We start from the raw sequence: 17,576 nt of genomic DNA, 5'->3' as shown, positions 1-17,576 counted from the left end.
TTAGGGATAAAATGTGATTTTTTTTATGCTGTACATTTTCTTTATAAGCATAAGTTTCCTCACTATGTGTAATGTTAGGTAAGTGTAGCTCTTTTCTAATAATTTACTTTAGACACTTTGAATAGTATTTTGCTCCTTGAATACTAGGACAGATCGATCCATGGCTTTTTTGATACTCATTTTTACACTGCATATTCTAACAAACTCTGCTAGTGCATTGATTCTCTGTTTAGTTTCTCACATAGGATTTTCATCCATTAAAGTTGTGTCATTTTATTACATTAACAGCAACATAATATTACATAGAACTTTTTTGTGTGTGTTTTCATTTGGAATAACGAAGTATGGCCAAAGTGATAAGGCCGGAGGCATGAATGAGGGGAATGGAAGAGGAAAGGCAATTTAAGTTAGAGTTCATAAAAAAGAGGTGAAATTAGACATGTCCTCTGTTAAGATTAGAGAGCAAGTCCCTAAAGCATTGAGTAGTTGATTACCCAGTAGTAAAAACATTGACTTCTTTTGTCTGTCCTATTTGTCTTGATTACAAATGTTTCTAGATATTGCTGAGTATTTCTTTTATACTAAGAAGACAGTATTTTCCACTTGACTTCAGAATTTTTGTTCCATTCTTGGCAAGAATACCCATGAAATTATGTCCAATCTCAATCCTCATATATCCAGGCCCTACCACTGATTTTCATAAAGAGCTTTCTTCCAGACAAATATTACAAGATTTTTTTCCTATACAGTAAGTCTCATATTGCATAAGCCTCATATAAATTTACTGGAAAAATTATCATTCTAAATACTGAGATTTATGAGTTCCAACTACAGAAAAAAAAGAACATTACTGCAGAGCTACATAAATTAATAAAAATTGAATCTCTCTGTTTTTAATAATCTATTTTAATTGAAATGTTAGTTTAATCCAATTAAAGAGAAAGTAACAATAAACTGGGCTACCTTTTCCTTATTTCCCCAAAAATAAGAATCAATTTGGAGAGCACTTTTTTTATAATTTTTACTTTTGTGTTAAAGGATAATTCTTAATATATTCACAAGAATATGCATTTATACAGGTGGTTGAAGTTTGAAGAAGATGTGGAAGATGGAGGAGAGAGGTGGAGCAAGCCCTATGTGGCTACACTTTCATTGCACAGCTTGTTTGAGTTGAGAAGCTGTGTTCTGAATGGAACTGTGCTACTGGACATGCATGCCAATACATTAGAAGAAATTGCAGGTAAGTTTTTTGATACTTTACTCTATTTAAATCTGATGATTTCAGCTGCTCTTTATTATTCCTTTTCCTGATAATTCCATATATGTGTGAATAGTGAAAAATAAGTTGCCTTTGTCTGTGTAAGGGACACTACAATAATTTTATCGTATCCCTTTATTTGAAGTAAAATAAATTGGAGATGAGATAAACCTCATCTCACTTATAGTAATTGATCTATAGCAAGAAAATAGACAGCCAACTTCAATATTTACTATATTTTTATTAGCATATTTAGACCACACACAAAGAAACACAGAAAGTTAAAAACTAGGTATATATATATATATATATATATATATATATATATTGATAGCTAGTGTTAATTTTCTAAAAGCTAGATTATTTTTCTTTAAGGACTCCTGATCCTATACTTCTGTTATATATAAAGTCTGTAGAGTTAGTGCTTTCTAAACACTTCTTTATAGGGGAACCTGACTTAGATATTGTTTTCAAGTGGTGAGACATTTTACATCAGTGTTTTCATTTTTTTCATCAGATTTTGATATGTTTTTAACAGACTCCAATAATTCCTTAAAGAGATTTTGTTAGATTTACCAGCAGAAAATCCCATTTGTATCTGGCAGGTCTGTTAAGAATTTCTGGTATAATTAAAGTAGGATTTTCTTTTGGACGAAGTTAATTTAAAACATATCTATTTCCCTGTGTTTCATGGAACTCAATAAATCCAAACTTCATCCCTCAAAATATTACTTAACCTTTTCAAATCCAAAAATCTCCAGATATAATTTCTTACCATGATTTATTCTGATGTGGAGATTAATTATGTCAAAATGCTTCCTACTTATATTCATATACATTGTAGACAATTTATGGTCTGTGCTAATCTCTTTAAAACTCAGAATTATAAAGATTAAAAATGGAAATATTCTCTTTGAAGTGTGAATACTTTACCCTGATTCTGTCAATGAGAGTTAGAAGGAAATTAAAACCAAGCTAAAGTTAGTATCATGGACGAATTATCAATCGTAACTCATAACTCATTAAAACAACTTTTGTTACTTAAACTATCTTATTGGAGGATGAATTAATACCTTGCTCCACTGACTAAAAACTAAAGATTGGCATGGGAATTTATTATTAAAAATCAGGTTTATGCCAAGTCTGATGACATATACCTTTAACCCCAGCCTTAAGGAGGTAAAAGAACCCCATGAGTTTGAGGCCAGGGATATATACTGTGACCCTGTCAAAAACAAAGCAAAGCCACAAAACCAGGTTCATATTACAACAATCCTTAGTCTAGGAAGTATCCACAATGCTGTTAGTGTTAGAATTACTGCTTCATTTCCCCACTCCTGCCTCTTGGTCTTTGAAAGTTAATGTAGTGAGTTTTCAGAGTATTTATATGATAAATTTGAAGAAGATAGACTTATAAAAGTTTTGCAAAAAAAGCCACAAACATGCCTTTTTGGTAATTGTGGAGAGTTGATTATGCCAACGCCATTGCCTAATTATGATGAAGAATGATTCTTCAAGTTTTCATGTGTTTTTTTTTCACAATTCCTGAATTTCACAAAACCTTTGTAAATGTTCTATTTCTTTTCCCTTCTTTCTTTTCTTAACAAGATCCTGGCATTGGGCGTTGCCACGTTCACTATATCAGGCATTGTTGCCTGCTGAGTTGTGAGAACTTGCCTGTGGGCCCAAATCCATTATGGTTCATTATCTGTCCCTAACATTTCCAGTTAATGCTGATAATTATCATTGTGGTGAAGAGAACTATGTAAGTGATGACTGAATCCTGTACAAGCCTTTGGTGCTTAAGTCTCACTCCAGCACGCTTAATTCTTAAGCAAGAAGGTTAACCTTTCCACTTTACTAATACATTCTGTATATGCTTGCGCTAATGAATAGATGTGTATCTCCTATGTATGTGTTTGAAATAAATCTTATAACTCTGTAATTGCAAATGTAGAAATTAGGGAATTTTATAGTGCTCAAGGGACTGTGGTTCAGTAGAATTATAGTAATATTTTATGACACGTATGGTTTTTATATGATCAATTTAGGTTCTGTTTAGCATATAACACAATAATATCTTATTTCTGGATCGGCTGTAAAATTGTGTTATATTAGTGTTTAAGTAACTTCCTTGTAGCTTCCACTATTATATATAAAATACATATTTTATACACATTTTTCTGTCACAGCAAGTTTTCAAAGTAATGTCATATGTTGACAGTTCTTTAGTTCTTTTATTTTGTTTTAATTTGGAGATGTTATAATTACTGATCTCCAAAGAGCTGAAATATGAATTTACATTTCATCTTTTAATGCCATGCACTTTTTAGAATTGAATGGAACTTTTAATCACAGTGGATGACTTCCAAATACTCCACACACACATTATTGCCAACTCCCAAATATTCATCTTTAACTTCCTTCCATTGTGAACAGAAAGTGACAGAGAAAACTATACTCCTTGCTTTGAATGTGACCCAAGTATTGTTGGCCTTTTGATCAGTGATTTGGGACATTTCACATGGCTGAAAATGAAAAGAAAAATCTTTTGTGTATGTAACTGAAATCTCATTAATCTTTAGAAAGTTTTAATGTGTGGAAAGGCAGAGTTGGGTAGCTCTGAAAGAAACTGCTTATCGTCTGGCTCGTGGAAGAAAAAGCTTGGCTAAATAACTCATTTCTTGTTCTGTACAAAATATCTATGTATTTCATCTCCACTGACAGTGATTGCTTCTTGTCAGTCATATGTATAATGTCCAAGCCAGATGAAAGTTAACCTTTTATAAAAGAAAGTGTTAAAAGTTAATCTGTTTCTTACTGGATATGAACAAGGATATTTCTTTGTTGCTGCTGGCAGCCAACTTATGCCCATAAAGGAAGTACCTACTGTAAGAACTCAGGCATCATGCTGGCCTGTCCCTGTCACCTGGCAGACTGCACTCAGGCGGTACCTGGTCAGCCCAGGTGTAAAGGACTCCTTTCAAAGACAGACCTGGCCCACTTAGGCTCTTTTCCAGTTTCTTTCCCTGCTGTTGCCCTGGGGCAGACAGGACTTTTCCAGTCTTCCTCTTCTCTCCTGTCCTCTCTCTGTCTCTGTGTCTCTTTACCTCTTTTCTCTTTTCTTCTCCTACTCCCTTTCTAAGAAAACTCCTCACCAACCTCTGTCTGCCTGGCATGTTTGTCCCCCGCCTCCATCACCTTCGCCTGACATGAAATCCGTCAACGTTATCATAACCTATGAGAACAGGAAGGATGCAGCATCACAGAAAAATGGAACTAAAGTCATGCTCATTTTATTTTCCTCTTCTGCAAGCCAGTCAGATGAATCAGCTAAACAAGGTGCTTTGCACTTTTTGTTACTGACAAACCCAATGTTATATCTAGTTAATACTGTTATAGACTATGAGTATACTGAAGCCTTCACAAATTCAGAGACCTATGCCCCGATTAATAGAAATTGCAAAGAAAATCATCTACTTATTGATTGCCCTCAATTTGCTAATTAGATGGATAGAAATTTCAAAGAAAAACATCTACTTATTGATTGTCCTCAATTTGCTAATTAGTGCTTGAAGGACGTCAGATTATTTTCAAGGCTGCAAAACATGGTACATATACCGACTGTTACTCCTACCTTTCAAGTCAGATTTATGACGTCACACAGCTAGAGAGTTGTTCCAAGCCCCTTACAGTGTTCCATGTCCGTTTTCATTTTGTACAAAAAGAAAGCTCAGTTTTATCAGGGGAAAGTTTGCTAATATTAAAACCTGCAATGTACTGAATATGGCAGCAGGAGATAGTTCTCTGGCATCTGCTTTACATAAGCTGTACTCCCAAAAACAGGGTTAACATTTGATTTTCTGAAAGCAGACTAATTTTACTGAGGCTCAGTGAGGTGTTAACTATGCTACTAAGGAACTTCAAATGCCCATAAAGTAAGTGTTTGTTTACTTTATTGGCATTCTTGGTATAATGCATAGAAAGTATCAGTGTAGTCAGGTCAGTCTCCTGAATGTCTGTGTTTTATAGTTATAGTCTTGTTAACTAACATGTTCTAAGTGTGCTGCTGGTTTTGTAACAAACAAAAGGCTTGATCACACTCTAAATGCTGGACTAGATGCTGGAGAGCTCTCTTGTATTTCCTAACCTCACTTAGAGGAATCAAGAAAGTTAATTCTCCACTAGAAAGCCACATATATGTGTAAAGTCAGGTGTGTGATTACTTCACATCTGTAATGTGAGTCCTTAGGTGACTGAGAAATGTGGAATATAAGTTTGAAGCTGGCCTGAGTTGCAAAGAGGTTGTGTGATTTGCATTTTCTGTTATTGAAAGTGGTAAACCCTACTTTGAAACTACAGTTCATACTGCTTTAAGTTTGAGTGTATTGGAGCCTTCACAAATTTCATAAGGAGACCTATATTCTCTGTGTGTGTGTGTGTGTGTGTGTGTGTGTAAGAGAGAGAGAGACATCAATTAGTTTGAGATTACCCTCATTATATTCCTACCTAAAGTATGAATAATGTATAAAATAACTTTCTTTAATACAATTTAGCATATTTGAAAAAATAAGTGTTTTTAAATGAGTGATTTATAATGAGAATTCACATGTAGCAATCCTATAAAAGATGAACTTTTATTCAAAACTTAATACATTGAAGTTATCAAAGTAATTCCTTCCTATTTTAGTATGAATAGCATTCAAGGTGTCCATTTTAAACGGAAAAGCTGTATTCTTTATCTTCTCCCAATCTTCAGATATGGTCCTTGACCAGCAAGTCAGCTCAGGCCAACTGAAAGAAGATGTACGCCACAGAGTCCACGAAGCTCTGATGAAACAGCATCATCACCAGAACCAGAAGAAGCTCACCAACAGGATCCCTATTGTCCGATCCTTTGCCGATATTGGCAAGAAACAATCAGAGCCAAATTCCATGGATAAAAATGGTAAGCGCACTTTTGTATCTTCTGTGGGAACATGAGGAATTAAATTGTCTCTAAAGGCATAAAACCTTTTATTTGAAAACATTTTTATTGAAATTTGTATTTTTAGTAAAATTTGTTTGTGTGTGTGTATATGTAGTATGTATTGATCTCATTTTCACCATCAAAATGTGGACATTTTAACAAAGAACTTGTTTCTAGAAAGGTGCCTGAATGAGTATAATAATACATATCTAATACCAACTTACAGATCTAAACAGCAAATGTAAATGGAATGCATCTGGCATCGTGACCGAAGTCTAAGCCTCTTCTCATAGCTGACAAGAGCAATGCAGTGGTGTGCATTGTAGTGGTCTTCTGATTAAATCAGTGATGATCATTATTTATTTTTTTGTAGAAAAGCAGCTTTTCCTATCTGGGCTATAGTCGACAGATTTCATCACTGCTAATAAAAAGATTCTTCAGTGCCTTATATGGCCGCACCTGTCTGAAGCCTGTTTTCTGCTCTTGAGCACATTTCCATTTTCACTGCAGCATCTTAATATGCAAGGAGCCTCCACACCATCTTCACACAACATCATACTGGAGCATCATTATTTTCTAATAACCCTGCATTTTTTTTTTTGTTTTCTATTTGAATCCATCATCATTTACATTAAGAAATTGCTTCAAATTTCTTATCATAGTTTGATAAAGGAAAAATGAAGGTACCATGAAGATAACATGAATTTGTTACTCTTCTATCAGCTATAAATGTTTTTCAGTTCTAAAAGGCAAAAATGATTGACTGGGATGTAGCTCAGTCAGAAGCATGCTTACCACGTGTTCCAAGTACTCCAGCTTTTGCCTGTAGCATTGAGTAAACTGGACATGTACCAACATACCTACCCTGAATTTAGGTAGAGGCTTGAGAATCTGAAGTTCAGGGTCAGACTCAAGTACATAGAATGTTCGTGATCAACCTAGCACATGAGATACTGATTTGAAAACCAAATCAAAATGAAAGTATTTTCAAATTACTTATTAGAAAAACTGACTTAGACAAATTGACACTACTACATGGATTGACAGCACAGAATATTTGTATAATTTTTTCCATTTCCAAAAGTTTCAGAAATACTTTACAAATATATGAAGATAAGTTTTCTTTAGACTTTGTATTATACAGGAGTTTTTCATACTACTGAATCAAGTGTACACAAGTAAAACAAATAGTTCAATGATAGGTCAGTTTTGTTTTAGAGTATGTTGAGGTCATTAAGTGTATTAAGTCTCAAGACACCATTAAATAATAATGAATTACACATTTCTAATTGAATAGCTGATTTTATAGTAATTATTGCAGATTTATATGCTATGAGAGAAGTCTATATTTCATTGAAAATCCATGTGTACAGAGTCCTCCCTTTTCTTAAACTAGAAGGATTTTTTTTTTATTCTTGTCACTACTCAATTTCTATTTGGTATCCTCTGTTTTTGTCTGTTGTTGCTTCATGATTCTATACTGATTCCATGTTTTTATGAGAATATATTGTCTTCTACTTATTACACACCATAAAGCCAACAAAGGCATTGGGATTTCTTTTTTTTTATTTTTAATAAATTAAAGACAGAAATGAAAGATAGAAGCTGTTCTTGACTGAATATAAAGCATCAATATTATATAGAAGCATGCATATTGCTTCTATGCATGTATGTGAAGTTCATTAAAAGTGTTACAAGCACACTATGACATATATCAAATTATATTAGAAGATTCTACTGACTATTTTGAGGATGTAGAACTCACATTGAGACAAATACTATATTTAAATTAATTCATATTCTAAATTATAATTTAATTTAAAACATATAATACATATTAATGTGAAATTGAAGATTTTTATAATCTGATATGTAAATGTAGTGCTTGTTTTTTTTAAGAAAGCACGAGGACAGTTTTATTAGTGTTTAAGAGAAAAACCCCTGTGCAGACAGGCTGAAAATTCTGGCAGCTGCCCAGAGGAGGAGTATGAAGAAGAGAAGGGGGAAACCATGCTATTGCAGTTACTGTTACTTTTATAGCTCTAATCTGGTTGGCCAATGTTAGTAGATTCTAAAACCCTTATTAAAATACACCATGTTTTAATGTTCATAGAACTTGGGGAACTTTTGGACAAATAAACTCTGTCTTGATTTCATTCCTTTTATTGGAAAACAGGGTAATAGCATATAGACAAAAAATGTGTTTATTCAAACATGTAACGATTCTACATGCTGCAATTTCGATGATTTTCACTTCAGTTTTTACTGAGAATAATATTTATATTTCAAATTTTCATTACACTATAGGGGAAAGGTGTGAGATTTATTGAACTGACCAGTGATTGCCATATGCAGACCTATATTACTGTTAGTGTTTTAATGCTTGTTAATAAGGGGAGATGATAGAATTGCAGCTATGAATCCCATGACTATGTGTAGATTCACGTAGATGCATGTAGACACATGGTTTACGGAAAGTACTCATGTTTCCTTTGTGAAATGGCTTAATTTTTCTAAAAACAAGGACCTGAGTAACTCTGTTGCCATCTGTACAGTCAACCTTTATATGAACACATACAAATCTTTACAGGGCATGTGTTAGGGTAATAGAAACTTGGAAGCACTTATAATAAGATTCAAGTATCCAATTAAGTATTGTTGTGCAGCATCCTGTCAGCAGTGGTTTCTAAGCCTGGGCTTCTAACACCTCCTCACACACTTTACATAATTACGTGTGCTGAGAAGACTGAAAATATGTGTAGACTTCACCAATTTAGAAACAAGTCTCCTACCCACAAGTGAAAGAACGTGTGAAAGACCTTTGCTACTGAGGTTCTCCATCTACTTATGACCCCTATAAACTGACAAACTTGAGATAAACAAAGAAATTGGAATTCAGAAGCATAAATATAAAATTGATATTCTGTTTCAAAAACATAGATTAGGAACTTAATTTTTATGGTGTGATTGTAAAAAGAGATTCAATAGACTTTTGACATGCAAAAGAGTAAATGTAGTATTTCTCTTATTTAAAAAAAAAAACTCTCTAGCAAAATATTTTACTCAGAAAGGTTGACTTTTCTTCTTTTAAAATGATAAAATTAAAATCAATAGAGGATTTTCTAAAACACTTGATAATAGAACATGCTTTTATTAAAGGAAGACGATACAGAAATAAGTTCTCTATCTTTGCTTAATGTCTTTCTGTTTTAGGGTCAAAATTTTGAAAATCCCTAAAAAATGAAGTGTTATTTACTTAAAGAAGTCTAAACACAATTAGAATGGCCTTTTGTTTCTTTGATTGAATTGCTCTGTGGGTATGCTAACTTATTTGTTCATTCAAGGGTTAAATATTCAGACACTTCATTTCAAATGTAGGTCTTCTATGTTTCACATATTACATCAACAAAATAGCATGTTTTGTTTCTCTTCTTTTCTCCAATGCATGCTTTGTTTGTAATTTTTTCTTAATACTTTTTGATAATTTGTCAATCTCACCTACAAATACATTGCTCCATGTACATATTACATATATATGTGAATGTCTTTGGTAATCTGCACATTCTCCTTGGGGTTAAGATGCAAGATGCTATGGATTCACCATGCATTTTTAATGCCACCATGCTGTGTTTAACTTTCACTTTTCATTAAGCATCAAAACTGTGAGAATTAAAATAACTGATTCTGATGTTTCAATAAAAAGTGACAGTTACATTTGGCAAAACAATGGCAAAAATAATAGAAAATGTATCTACTTTGACATTCCAACCCTGTAAAATGTACTGAAATGAGAACTATAAATACTATTTGAGTCATTTCTTGAATCTAGAAATATTTTTCCAAACACAAATGTGACTTTTGTGAGGTGATCAATTAATCAAAACAAAATTAATGCTTGTATTCATCATGTAGGTCATGTATTCACTTACACATGAAGACATTTGCATTGAAATTCTATTGTAAATTATGTTAATTTCAAGATTATGAGTTTCTTGAGACTCATGGCTTCTGTAGTATAGGATGTCTTCATTCCTCTCATCCATTCCATTAATTTCTAGCTCTTCTTTTGCTTCCACGCCTCTTTTCCCTCCTAGTTAGAATACATTCCAGTTACAGTTTGTATGTAGACTCTGAAAGGGTTACAGGGCTTCTGTTAATTTCCTCTAATTTACTGTTTGAAGCGGAGAACATGTAGATAATGTATTGAGTATTTTTATCTGGGTGGATTGAGCCCTTAAATCAGTAAGCACTATGTATTGTTGATATTTCTTTGTGGTTTATAAACTTGTTTTACTACCATAAAATCACTTTTATTGTTATAATGTTGTACTTTTATTACCAGATGTATGATGTCTTTATGTGTTTAGAAATTCATTCTTTTTAAAATATTGTATTATCATAAATAAGATAGCATGTAATATTTATCCTTCATAGTGATCTACATTGAAGGAGAAAGCTACAATATTACTTCGTAGTATTGCTAGAGAGAAAGCACATTAAGAGATTCCCATATATGGAAAATGTAAATGAAAAGTGTTGAAAGAAAATTAAAATTATGTTAATTATTGACACAATTGCTGTGTCTTTTTAAAGGCTGTATTTCATTGGTCTGTGGAAAATTGGTTCCACATTTTAAGGGCAAATATATTTCTAAGATAACAAATTTAAGGCTTTAATTTCCTATTTAAAACTAATTATTTTCAGACATAACAGTTTTCAACAATTTTAATTGCATGCATATCCTTTCTGTTTTTGAAATATAGCTCACCTAATCATAATTTTCTAAATATTTATCTCTCTTTCTTCATGTTTTCTATTTCCATAAATAAATGTATTGTTGCACATGTATGTAACTTTGTCATTCATCTCTATATTTCTTCATTTTGCTCTGTCTTGTGTCTGTCTCTAACAGGCTCATCTCATCTTTGTACCTCCCTCATCTCCTAACCCTTGGGTACTCTAAATGCGTTGAAGGTTCTGAGGTAGTGTAAACCAGCTTGGACTCTAGGTTAATAGTACTGTACCTCCATGTCTTCATCCCAGTTTCCTTCTACTACATATGATTTATACTGGATTAACCAGTAGCAAATAATGATACATGTGGGTAATAAATTATCTAGTGATTTGAATTAGACCAGATAAAAATTTTAAAACTTCTGTTTTATGTAATTCATGCACACAGTTTACATATAGGAGAGAAATGTTTGTAAAAACTCAAATATAATTAAAAAATCAAACAACTGCTAATATAAATGCTATACACTATACACTTTATCTCATATAATGAAACGTACTAAATTTTTATAAAAATCTAGACCATATTTCTAACTGATAAATATATAATGGAGATGAAATAAACATGAATGTTGGATACAAAGGATAATGTTAGATTTCTCAAATATTTACATTTAGTCATAGGCATCAGTTAATTTTAATGATATCATCTCTTTATCAAGTTTTAAATAATTTTCAGGAAATATAATAAGAATAGTGAATTCATAAATGTTTCTTCATGGTATTTTAAACCTTAAGATTTACATATTATAATAGTAAAGACAACCTAACTTAATAATGCAATTTGATTAAAGGAAGTTTTAATCTGGGCAGTGATCAGTGGAAGGTGAAGGAATTAGAAGGAAATAGGTAAAGATATCTATTTGCAAGCATAGTGCCAAAGTAACTAGATAGGTATCACAAGCCAGCAGTATTTGTAAAGTTTCCAATACATGAGTGTTTATTTCTAACTTTTGACTTGTTTCCCCTGGAGAGGAAAATACTCTTGCAAACTCTTTTTTATTCCAGTAGGAAATAGTCACTATGACTGAAATTTGTCATTTTATGAATGACCATTTTCATCATAGAAGTCAACATATTAGAGATGTCCTTCCCTAAATTTGTTTATTTATTTTATGTGATAGTTTTTTTAGTTCATGAAATGCATTTTGGAATATAAGCCCATAATCTGAGAAGTGGGTAACAGTTTAACTAAATAAGATTTAAGCAAAAAATTATAAGGTATAACAAATTTATGAAAGCTATTCTACCGTCTGAAGAATCTAGTAGTTCTATGGAGTATTACAATGCATTTTAGCATTGTGTATATAACAAAAAGTGTAAGCTTTATTTAAAGTCTTGTAATTTTCCTAAATAACATAACCCAAACTTTTTAGTTTAGATCTTAAATGATACCTACAGATTTTCAGGATCCTACAAAGTTGTCAAAACTGCTTTATTTATATTATTTTACTTTATTTAATAAATAGTTTTAGAAGTAACACTATTTTCAATGCTATTTAAACATTGAAGGACTTCATGTGTGATAAATATATTTATGTATTATTCTAAAGTATAGGAGATACAAATACTTGTGGCTTCTGTACCTATATCAGAGGATGGCTGTACTACAGCATACATTCTCTGTACTGTATGTAGTTCACGTTCTCTGAACATTGTCTGTACTCTGGTACTGTTATCTAGCATGCTTCCTGCTTGATATCCAGAACTAGGTCACTATTAATATTACTTAAAGTATTCAAAGACAGTATTTCCTAATTCGCTTCCTAATTACCAGCTTTGTAAGGTAATATTTTATACTTCTTAATCTTAAACCAAGACTAGCATAGTACTCTAAATCTCCAGATATATTTATCACAATTATCATTTAGTAGCAGCACATTCGATATCACAAATATTTACAAAATGAAATGTGCCAGTGTTCATAACCTGAATATGGTTTATGAAATGTTGCTCCTGAAATATATGAATAAAAACGAAAAGTAGATTTTTTTTTCAAATTATAATTTCTGGAGTATTTGCTATCTGATTCAATCTCATCAAAGTTGATTTTGTATTGGGTTGACTCTTTTAGGTATGTGTTTTCTTACAGCTTAAAGCAATTGGTATTTCATGTAGTTTATTACTATATGACATAAATTATTATAAGAAACATATATGTTTTATTTAATTTTTCTATCATGAGTCTTACCACTCAATTTATGAACATTTAATAAAATTAGTATATCTAATTTAATAAAATTAGTATATCTAATAGTCTAAATCATGAAAATATGGAGAAATGTGAAACTGGTGACTGAAGACATCTGTTAGTAGCACAAATGCATTATGTAAAAGGCTTTTTAAAATAACAGTTATTATTTTGAGATTGGTAAATTGAATGGCTGCTGCTGAACAATTCGGTTGTAGCTATACATTGCAGGTAGAGATGGGAGAATGAAATGTTCATCTGACTTCTTCTGAAAGATGTGCATTGCCTTGGGTTATGTATTCAGAAGTCAGAATCTGTGTCTGTGGGTTGAGGGGAATTTTCTTTAAATTGCCATTTTATCTTTACCTTCACAATATATATTATTTTTCTGTTTGATGCAAGCAGAAAAACATATTTAAATTAGAAGAGTATTAAATGTATTACTTTCTGAATAAGTTATTTTAATCCAGGTATTAATATCTATGAACAATGATATCTGACTGACAGGCTTACTAGTCTAAGCAGTAAAATTGTACTAGTATTTAAATAAATAATTTGGGTTTTAATAATATTCAATGATCAGGGAAAAATTGAAGTTTTTTTATGTATCTGTTTAGGGAATTAAAAGAAGTTCAAAGTTCGCAGCAACGAGAAAGGATGAGAATAAAGGTGTATTTTGAATGAAATTGAGATTTCAGAATAGTGAGAGAAAAGTTAGGTACAAAGAGCATTTCTTGTGTTTGGAATCAATGAAAGCAAAACAGGGATTTTGAAGCCACTGCAAAGAATATAAATATAGTCAAGGCTTCAGTGTTGAATTGTCACTACTTGTTGCCCAGTGAAAGTAACAATGGAAGATGGCCCGAAGATAGGTAGGGAAAATAAGCAAAATGGGTTAATTATCATTTAATTGCTAACTTAGGGCAGACTTCAAATAATTTGTGTTTGCAAAGACTGTTACATAGTGAATGATGGATATTAATGTTTTCTAGTCATTGTCACATTATCAGCTCTGTTATCCTCATAACTAACCTTACCTTTCATACAAGGAGGGAGAATTACAGCATAATTATATTTACAATTATGTTGGTGGAAAATCGTTACAACACTTCTTTTAGTGGTCTTTTCTTGGCTAGCAGATGAAGATTAGAGTTTATGTAACTGAATAGTTAAAGGCACAAGAGCACATGTTTCTGATAAGCTCCATTTCCAAATTTTGTTGCTAAAGAAAGTAGTGCTTTGCACTTTTTAACTGTAATAGACCCTAAAGATATGCTTAATTTTCTGATATTCAAACTTTTTTATATTGTCAAAAGTTCTTCAGTCAGAGCTTGAAACTTACCTTTTTAAATATATGTAATTAGTTTTGATTGATGCTTAGAAGTCAAGGAACTTTAAATTATTATTATTAAATTTAATTGTTTTGAAGGCAGCATTTCTTCGAAGAGAATAATCATTTACAGTTCAAAATTGTTAAGTGGCTTAAATGTTCTCCCATTTCTATCTGTAACTGATAATATCTATATTGATATAGTTCTATTTAATTTAACGTTCATGCTGACATCATAAGCTTATTAAAAATCCTAGTTAGTTGAATTAATTTGAAGTTCATCTTTCACCCAGTATGCCTAGAACTGTGTAAGTAATTGTTTGTATTCTGTAATAACAATCTCTTTCAGCAGGTCAGGTTGTTTCTCCTCAGTCTGCTCCAACCTGTGCTGAGAATAAAAATGATGTTAGCAGGGAAAACAGCACTGTTGACTTTAGCAAGGTAAGTTTTTCTTTCTTCCATCTAAGTAAGCTGTTAAATCACTAGTAGAAGTGTGTTGTTACCCGTTGACACATGTATTCACATGCTTTTATTTGGTTGCTTTACCAAAGCTTGAAATTGTTATAGACAATGTGAGAGTTCAGTTCAGGCCTTTGCTTAGTTGGGAAAACAAGTGTGTTAGTTTTATGAACCATTTTTTGGATTCAGCCACTTGTAATGTATATCTAGCAGTAAAAAGGACACCTGAACTTCATAGAGAGCTTAATCTGTTGTTTTAAAATATTTGCTGGATTTTCCCTTCAAAATAATCTTCCTGTAATGTAGAAAAACAAGTCATCTGACACAAATCTTTACCTAACTATATTTTAGAAGTCAGTGTAAGGATACCCTAGAAGGTAAAACAATAGAAATTTGAATAAAACATGCTTAAGGGCTGGTTATGTTTAGAGCTACTTCTTGTTGGATATTATCGAAATAAAATAATTTATTTGGATTTATGCTAAGAAAATAATGAGTTAGTGGAAATGAAGGGATTTTTGTTTAATGAATTCCTGACTTTGTGTATGAGCTACAGTAACTGTAGCAAAGTAACAGTTGAGTAGAACACAGACGTTTCAATATTGGTCAAAAATAAGGATGTTGAACAATTTCTATCTGTGTGGCTGATAGGAATGTAGTTAGTACTCAATAAAGCCTTTAGCATTAGCAGTAGGAGGAGGAAGTGGGAATGAACTTAAGTCTGAGGAAGTACTATAAATCAAAGATCTGAAAAGCTTAATGGCAGTCAGCTTCTTGGACTTGTTTTAGCATTCCTGGGACATTATCTACATGAGCTAAGTTAGTTCTGTGCATGCTTTCCCTCTGGTGCCTGATGGAGTATTGTGGAAGCATGATGTACCAGCTTAAGTCTGTTAATTGTGCGTGCAGGGACTGGGAGGCCAACAAAAGGGGCATACTAGTCCATGTGGGATGAAACAAAGGCATGACAAAGGACCTCCACACCAGCAAGAGAGAGAGGTGAGGGCTTATTTGGGCTCTATTTCTACAGCAGTTCAAAGCTCATTTCACTGTATGGAGGCATGTACTTCAAATATTAAACCAGTTTAAGTGTATTCCATCTGCCACTCTTAAGAATTATATTTTTAAAGCATTACATCATCATTCATCTGTAAGTTATAATAAAACTGTCACAAACTGCCATAAGTTTAATTTCTGCTGTTCTTAATTCAAAATAAATTCAATCTTAAAAGTAATGATATAAAAAATTGACTATCTTATAACAATGGAATATTTGACATTTTTCAAAATCTGATTTTTAAACTATGTAGATTATCCTTTAAACACATTACTTCAAAATTAAAAAATACCTTACACATTGATTTTACATTCCCACATTACTTTGGAGTTTATGGTGACCTATGTTCATGACCTTGGAAAATAATTCATCACCATTAAAGAGAAATGAAGATCACCAGTGAAAGACAGGACAGTAGTCTCATCCCTAGGAGCCCCTAACAATTAGAGCTACAGAAATGTGGAAAGTAGATTTTCTCTCTTTTAATCCTTTCCTTCATCATTGCATTTTCATTTCCTAGCCCATTTAATAGAGACATTTAGGCTAACCATCTGCATCCCTCTGTTTTTGTCCATAGCATTGTTCATGGAAAAGAACATGCCTTTTAAAAGCAATGTGTCTAGCATCTATCTATTACTGCTTGTGGAGAAGCTCTCTACACTGCAGACTTATCATTGCCCAAAATAAGTACAATGCATGTTTATTGTTTTGTTGTGGAGATTTAATGGCATTACAGTTTGTCAGACTGAGCATAAAGTAGCTACTCAAGGAAAAGTGACTATTGTATTAAGAGTGGGAATGGTAGTGTCAAAATAAATTCCAGACCAGATTTCATATGCTGGTTTCCACTGGATCTTTGGTACCTTTAACAATGTTTGAGACAGATTTTTTTTTTTTTTGAAGAAATCCTATACGATACAAAATAGTTTTAAGTCTTAGTTTTAGAGTAATGAAACAAAGCAAGAAACATTCCTAGTTTTATAACCTGGTAGAGCAGAGAATTAGAGTTTGGAGAGCACTGTTGTGATCCATCACTATGGATTCAATTTTAAAGGTATGCAAGTTAAGGTGTTTTTTAACCAAATTATTTCAGTTTGGTAGTCAATTTATTAACATTCAGCTAATCCCCACATTGCTGTGTCCATTTCAATAAATAAATGATGGTATATAGATCATAAATCTCACTCAAAGATTGAGATATAAAAAAAGCCCTTTTGCATTTTTTGTGACTTGATCCATGTTCTATCAACCTTCAGCCTACACATCTTTAGCCTCACCAGTAGTTAGGCCCATCAGGCTTATTTAATTAAGTAATGAATTAACATAATTATGGCTCTTTCCATTAAGCCTTCAAAAAGTAGGTGTTTCAAAATACTATAAACCTCTTTGTTTTGCTTTTAAAAAAAACAGTAGAAATGTCTGTTTTATGTCAACAGTGTTTCTTTTATTTCAAATGGCCCCAAAGAAGTGTTCCATAATTACCCACTTAGAAGGAACCTCTCTTTTTTGCATCTTTTC

At 32.3% G+C, this 17,576-nt stretch overlaps 1 protein-coding gene across 1 annotated transcript in view; it reads left to right on the top strand.

Moving 5' to 3' along the window:
- The window catches only part of Slc4a10 (solute carrier family 4 member 10), a 246,997-nt gene that overhangs the window by 147,017 nt on the left and 82,404 nt on the right, over positions 1 to 17,576 (top strand). Inside the window, exons 5-8 of the mRNA XM_051184581.1 lie at positions 1,080 to 1,240; positions 6,018 to 6,206; positions 14,892 to 14,983; positions 15,911 to 16,000. Coding sequence (XP_051040538.1) covers positions 1,080 to 1,240; positions 6,018 to 6,206; positions 14,892 to 14,983; positions 15,911 to 16,000 — 532 coding nt within the window. The remainder of the gene's footprint in view (positions 1 to 1,079; positions 1,241 to 6,017; positions 6,207 to 14,891; positions 14,984 to 15,910; positions 16,001 to 17,576) is intronic.

The sequence above is a fragment of the Phodopus roborovskii genome, unplaced genomic scaffold, assembly GCF_943737965.1.
Source record: "Phodopus roborovskii unplaced genomic scaffold, PHOROB, whole genome shotgun sequence".
NCBI lineage: Eukaryota > Metazoa > Chordata > Mammalia > Rodentia > Cricetidae > Phodopus > Phodopus roborovskii.
This window is presented reverse-complemented; position numbering and strand designations above follow the sequence as displayed.